The 6890-nt window shown below is 35.4% G+C and overlaps 3 protein-coding genes across 4 annotated transcripts in view; 2 read left to right on the top strand and 1 right to left on the bottom strand.

The window, feature by feature from the left end:
- Nucleotides 1–1932, top strand: part of LOC111487307 (transcription factor DIVARICATA-like) — a 2761-nt gene extending 829 nt beyond the window's left edge. The window contains exon 2 of the mRNA XM_023134685.1: nt 1198–1932. Coding sequence (XP_022990453.1) covers nt 1198–1528 — 331 coding nt within the window. The 3' untranslated portion in view covers nt 1529–1932. The remainder of the gene's footprint in view (nt 1–1197) is intronic.
- LOC111487345 lies at nt 1584–5830 on the bottom strand. 2 transcript variants are annotated; one of them, XR_002719026.1, is made up of 4 exons: nt 5620–5830; nt 5039–5122; nt 3413–3498; nt 1584–1690 (listed from the first exon to the last, which is right to left on the bottom strand). XR_002719026.1 is itself a non-coding variant. In XM_023134736.1 (3 exons), exons 1-3 carry the CDS (start codon nt 5764–5766, stop codon nt 3478–3480), a joined length of 252 nt encoding a protein of 83 aa, XP_022990504.1. In that variant the 5' UTR covers nt 5767–5830; the 3' UTR covers nt 3191–3477. The 2 variants fall into 2 exon arrangements, 1 of the variants encoding a protein (XP_022990504.1); XM_023134736.1 differs by lacking the exon at nt 1584–1690 and having other exon boundaries at nt 3191–3498.
- Nucleotides 5831–6577: 747 nt separating this feature from the next.
- The window catches only part of LOC111487301 (multiple myeloma tumor-associated protein 2 homolog), a 3311-nt gene continuing 2998 nt past the window's right edge, over nt 6578–6890 (top strand). The window contains exon 1 of the mRNA XM_023134678.1: nt 6578–6719. Within this exon, the coding sequence (XP_022990446.1) occupies nt 6677–6719 (43 nt within the window). The 5' untranslated portion in view covers nt 6578–6676. The remainder of the gene's footprint in view (nt 6720–6890) is intronic.

Genomic DNA, 6890 nt, shown 5'->3' with positions numbered 1-6890 from the left:
TTTTTTTTTTTTTTTTTTTTTTTTTTTCCCTCTCTTAATCCTCAATTTAGTCCTCTGTGTTTCTGATTGGCTGCTGAGAAAATGGTGGAAAAGGGAAAGGAAAGTGGCGAGAAAATTTTCATGTCTGTTGGGTTTTGTGTGTCTTAATTCCTGTTCTATCTTCCAAATTGGGAATTCCAGAAACATAGAACCAACCCAGTTTCTGATTTAGAAGTGCTTTTTCTTGTATAAAGTTTTAACTAAGGATGGTTATCTAAGAAATGGAAGCTCTCAAGGAAACTATGGCTTATATGGAATGACAAATCTTTACAAGTTGTAAGCCATTTGGGCTCTCTATTGGAAGAACAAGACTTTCCCATGAACAAGAATCAGGTGGCTGTCTGGGGATTTCTAGTCATTAACAAGGAAAACCATCAGTCAGAACTGTGTTCTTTTGAGTCCAAGCTCACCGTCAGCAGATATTGTTCTCCTTCGGCTTTTCCTTGCGAGTTCTCTCTCAAGGTTTTTAAAATGTGTCTACTAGGAGAGGTTTCCACACCCTTATAACGAATGTTTCGTTCTCCTTCCTAATCGATGCAGGGTCTCACAGTCCACCTCTTTCGGGAAGAGGCTCGAACAAAGCCTAATTTTCTTGACTAAGAACATGACGCTTGGGACTATTGATCTGTCATATAAGTATTCTAAGCTAGCTTTTTCAACAACCAGTTAAGCTTGTGACATTGACATTCAAAAACTTTATTAGGTAGCTAGATGACAACTGGGTTCACGATTTGCCTCTTTAACAAATGAGCTGACCCATCTTGGCCATGTTTGGGCTAATGGCTGAGAAGAATGTTGCTGTCTATTTGCATATTGCTTTGTTAACAACTTATTATTGATATTAGCTTCAATATCAAGTTTTTGAGCATTGGCCTAAAAGCTAAATCCAATAGTTGCTCTAGTTTTCAACTTTTGACCCCTATGTTTCGAGATCTCTCACTGTGATCAGTTCGTATATATACATAAAATCAGGTTTCTTTACTTTCTGAGATTTCTTATGGCGATATGTTTTTAGAACTGTAATGTAGAAGCTTGAATTTCGGAGACCAATGGGAGAAACAAAGCAGGGAGTATCGAATGATGTTTGTGTTACTCTAGGCTTTTTTCGCTCTTTGGTTAGTCTTCTGATGCAAAGTTTTCTGTTTGGCATTATGACAGGCTATTCCTCCTTGGACTGAAGAAATTTGGTAAGGGTGATTGGAGGAGCATCTCAAGGAACGTGGTGATCACAAGAACACCAACTCAAGTAGCTAGCCATGCTCAGAAATACTTTCTCCGACAAAACTCCGGGAAGAAAGAAAGGAAACGATCAAGCATTCACGACATCACTACAGTTGACAGCAACTCCGCCCCTATACCTTTCGACCCGAATTGGATATCCCCAGTCCCCAACCCAATCATTCAATCAAGTATGCAGCAGCAGCTAAGCCCCACAGGTCATTTGCAAGACCAAGGAGGTGCACTCCAAACTTACAGGTTCCCGATGTAGGGATCGACACAATATGGATAGAAACTACTTAAAACATTATTGCAATGTAAATACACCGACGAATGTGTAAAGGCGTTGGAACGTACCTGGGGAGGTTTGTTGTTTTGGTTGCCACAGTTTAGGGGAAGCTGATGATATGGAAGTTTGAACAGTAGTAGGATCCTGTTTATAAGTAAAATAGAAGAAAGCAAAAGGATTAGCAGTGTTAGTTACTTGGTTAATGTAAAAGAAAGAAGAAAGGTGTGGGGTTAGGAAAGGAAAACACAGGATATGAATAGAAATTTCTTTTGTTGGATTGTGAGTATTCCTGCAATCAATTTTGGTGCAGGATGCTTTCACTTTCATTCATGAGATGACTGTTTGTTTTATAAACATTATTCAGCAGATGACATCGTTTTAAGTCATTACTAAGTTGTTTTTATCTAAGAAATGTATTCTAATTTTTGAAAAAAGAAAAAAAGAAAAAAAGAAAAAAAGAAAAAAAGAAAAAAGAAAAAAAAAGAAAAAAAGAAAAAAAAAATATATATATATGAACAGAAACTATTTTTATAATTTGGTTGTTTTGGTCAGAAAAGGAGGAGCCTTTGATTGGGCCGCCGGTTTGGAGTTTCTATAATCCCAACATTTCATGCCTATCCAACTATTGGAGGATACTACCCTAAAATGGCTAAATATTAAAAAATATATATAAATATATATACTCCCATTAAATTTTATTACAAATTATTGAAGTTTAAAATTACCTTATTACCCTTCAACATTCTTTTAACGATCAGGATATTTTTTTTTAATATAATAGAGAATATTCTTAAATTTTTGAAAATTTAAAAGTATTAATTAGAAAAAACTCAAAATTTATAAATACATCCTATAATTTAGCCCCCACAAGAAATAGAACTTTTTTAAAATTAGTTCTAGAAAATATGTTTACATTTAAATGCAACATCCAAAAGAAAGCATTAAAATGTAATTCCATAAATATAAATTTAAAAAATTAAAGTTACATATTCATGTATTTTCCAAAACGGCTATCATATCAAACAGCCGTGAAGCATTGAATAACATTATTATTATATTATATCATATTACTACAACAAAATTTCATTAAAAAGGCACCAGTTCTCAAATTTGTCCACTCGCAAATGCCCAAGACGTTTTAGACCCCAGTTATTGATTAGGTGCACAATCCTGATCACACAAATGATATAGCCAACCAACCTAATTTGAAAACATCAGCCCAATGAAAATGAACCAAAAGAACCTGTTCCTCTTAGTTAATCCCATGATTAGTCTATTAGATTAGAAATTCTATCAAGTTTGTAGGTTAGTTAACCAACCCTGATTTCTCCGAACCATAAGGACCAAGTTTGTAGGTTAGTTAACCAACCCTAATTTCTCTCTATCTACTGGTTTCTTACTGGACACTTAGTAGTATTCTAATAGAACAACCACTCAATTTTCATTCGACCATCCAAGATAAACTTAAGTCTAGAGTCGGTTTGAAATGACTTTTCAAGGGCACTTGAAATGTAATTTCAAGTAGAGCCCAATCAGTCCTAAGAACTAAACAAAACAAATATCTACTGTTCATGATTTCTCCTGGGAGGGAGAAGGAAAAGGACAATCAAGGAACAAAGGATTTAGAGGGAGCAGGACCGAAAGGAAAAGGAAAAACAACTATAATGGCTTATTGAGAAAAAGGTGAAGGGATGTGGTCCAGAACAGCAAGTGCAGAACACTGCGTCTTAAAACTTATCAGATGACACGCACTCTTAGAGTGGGAGGACAATCAAAGACATGCAACATTGTTTAATATACAAAAAAAACGAAATCCAGATATAACAGTCGGTTACAGAAAAGCGGTGGTGGGGTGAGGAATCTCACATTTTATTCCTTGTGGCCAAACTCCAACGCAGATGTTCCCAGACTCGAAGAGGAGCCACCACCATCTACTGGGTCCCTTCACGTTTCTGCAAATGAGAAGCAAAGGATAAACACAATTTCTAAAATAAGAACAACAAAACTGGCATTCAAATATTTGATTGACAATGATGCAACTTTTCCCTTGGTGGATATTGACAATGATAAACACAATTATTTGTTTGACTAATCTTAGTAGTTACAGAAAAAAAGTAGCAAAAGTTTGTCATATTCTAGAAGTATAAAGTGATAATTAGAAACATGTTAAAAAAGGTGATTCAGCACACTGCACACCTGAAAAAAAGAAAGTTCACTACAATTTCCCTCCTGGACTTGTTAGTTTAAAGAACCCATTGAATTAATATAATTTACAGAAAGGGTCTTCGGGATGACAAAAACTCCAAACGTCCAAAAACAGCATCCTAGTTTGCACCTTTTATAGACAGAAGTAACATATCATAAACTGATCTCGAACTTGAGTGGCGCTAACAAGTTTCTACGAATAACAGGTGAAAGTAGCAGAAACGAAGATATGAGGACTAGGTAGCAGGCGTCCATTTAAAATGCCAAACAGCTATGAACGCGCGTAATTACCACAGAAACCACAATGATGCATTAGCTAAAGTCAACCATAATAGCTTCTTTATATATATACATGGTGTTCTATAATATTCATGACCATATTAGCTAAAGTCTGGGAACACTTGCACTAGATCTGGCTTCAAGGTGTTCCAAACTCCCCCGTCATTCCATCAGGTCCTAGGGACTTGAGACTGCCTATTTTCTGAAATGCTTTGAGAATCTCCTTCTAGCTGAAAGGTCTTTCTAATCTCGCCGTTCTTTGACTATCGATCAAAGTCCAATCAATCCCTTCAATAGTGAACTGAGGGCCTCTATCATCAGGATACAACTTTCTATAAAAGCCTAAAATATTCTCTTCAATCTCTGTTTCTGTAGATAAAAATCGTTCATGTTCAATTTCCAGAATGGATAAACAGGCTCTACTTTTCATAGCTGAAGCCCATCCGTGGAAGAAGGAAGCACTCTCATCCCCTTCATTCAACCATTTAATTTTGCATTTCTGACTCAAACATCTCTGCTCATTTAGTGTTAGCTCTAACACACTCTTCTTTTTGCTGCGTTTGGACGATCCCTTGTTCATCTAACATATCAATCTGATCAATTTGGTGAAGGATGTCATTTTTCTTATCAACCACGTTCCTGAACACTTCTTTGTTCTAAGATCTAATGGCGTGACTTCAGCCTCCACTTTTTCCATAATTTAAAAAAAAAAAAAAAAACACATAGGTTTCTTTATTATTTTATCAATTACTGAAACTTGGGCTCAATCCTCACATAGGTATAAGAAATCAAAATTTAACATCGAAGAAATAGCCCATGGAAACTACACAATCAAAGAGTTGTCAACTAACTATTAGGGATGATGGATCCCACAAAACCGTAAATATTTATATATAAAAGTTGCAACGATCACAAAATACGGTTAGTATAGCCTCTCTTACCACAGATCGACTAACAAATATTTGTCAGCAGCCAATTTTAATGAAAACAATGCCAGTAATGAATTACCTTCTCCGACTGTTCTTCCTTCTTCTCGGCCCTTTCTTTTTCTGCCTTAAGCCTTTGCTTCTCCAGTCTTTCTCTTTCCATTTTCTACACAAACATTAGAAAAACGATAACTACTAATTGGAGAACACAAAATCCTCGAGCAAGAAGAAAGTAGCAGCCAACATAAATAGTATCTTCAATCTCATCCCAGTCTATTTATATTTCAGTTTTGAACAAGCGAGCATTCGATGAGGCAGATTGATGATTGGACTCCTACTATAAATCGAATAAACACAAACTCCTCGCACGGTATGAAAATACCATCTCATATAAACAGTAAACATTCCCTAACTCCAGTCCATATTTATTTCAGTTTCTAACGAGTGAACGTTTGATCAAACAGATTGATTATCTAACTCCTACAACTAAATCGGAGAGCACAACTCCTCGCACAAAAAGAAAGTACAGAAGCAGTAACTTCGATCTCACTCAAGTCCATACAAGAATCCAACAACTGAACATTCAACAAAGAAGATCGATACTAGAATTACTACAACTTTTCAACTCATTTTTTCTCGAATATTCGAAACTAATAATTCAACCTGAATGTAGACGTTCTCAGCAGCACGCTCCTCCTCACTGAGAACTCGACCTTTTCCGTCTGAGAGGAATCGGAATCCACCGACGCCGGCGGCACGAACCGTGGACGGAGTCAGAGAGGAACGACCGAACACCGATCGCATGGCCATTTGCGTTCTGTGAAGTAAAATCTTCGAGAGAGTAACAGCAAGGTTTAATCGGTTCAGTATTGCGCGAACTAACACAAATAGAGGCTTTCACTATTTATAGCCGGTAGATAACTTCAAAGTCAAACGGTGGTCGGTCGGGCCAAACCGGGTTTATTTATCAAGTGACGTAATCCTATGAATTTCTGTTGAAAATATTTGGTAATAACTCAAAAGTTACCGTTTGATCTGTCCATTTTAACCATTTTTTCTTGGATTTATCAAACCACTCAAACAGACCGTTAAGCCCAGTTTGGAATTAGTTCTGAGTTCGGTCAAATTATTAGGAAATTTAACTGTTTTTTTATATTTGGTAACATTTATTATTTATTAATTTACAATAAATAAATTTATTTTTTATTTACAGTCTTTGAAAAATATTATTCTTCATCAAATTTAATTTGTTGCTTCTAATTAATTTTCTTATTTATTTAGTTAAACTAAAATTATATATATTTTTATTTAAATATGGTTTTTATTGTTAATTCATTAACCAACATGATTTATAATTTAAATTATATAAAATATTACACAATTATCTTAATACAAAATTTGAATTTAAATATTAATATTAAATTCATGTTTAATTGAATTTTTTTAATAGCTATTTCGCAACCATTTAATACTAAAAATTTAACGGAACTACAACTTTAATTCATAATTGATTTTATCCCAATGAATGTATGCGCGTATTTTAATATATTTTTTAATTCCTTTATTTTTTCACAACGCCTATAAATGAAGCCGGCCCCTCCGAAATTACAGATATATTTTAGCTGTAATTCTAACTTCACCTCTGAGAATATAGCCCGCGCGAAAGCCAGGGGACAACAAGACTGTCGCGAAGTTCCGGTCACGACCGTAAGGTCCGATCATGTATCACCCTACTAGAGGCGGCGTTCGTGGCGGTCGAGATCGTAAGCTACTTCTTTATCTTCCTCGATTTCACTTTGTTGATTGTTTCCCTTTTTTCGTTATTGATGAATTAGGCTTTCTCGGGATTAGATCAGCGGCTGTGAGTTCGAGAACCGTTGTGGATCTGAATCCGCCGTCTAGGGTTTTTTTTTTTTTTTTTTTTTTTTTTATAC

This window comes from Cucurbita maxima, unplaced genomic scaffold, assembly GCF_002738345.1.
Source record: "Cucurbita maxima cultivar Rimu unplaced genomic scaffold, Cmax_1.0 Cma_Scf00012, whole genome shotgun sequence".
Lineage (NCBI taxonomy): Eukaryota > Viridiplantae > Streptophyta > Magnoliopsida > Cucurbitales > Cucurbitaceae > Cucurbita > Cucurbita maxima.
The sequence above is the reverse complement of the archived record's forward strand: the minus strand, read 5'-3'. Positions and strand labels throughout refer to the sequence as shown.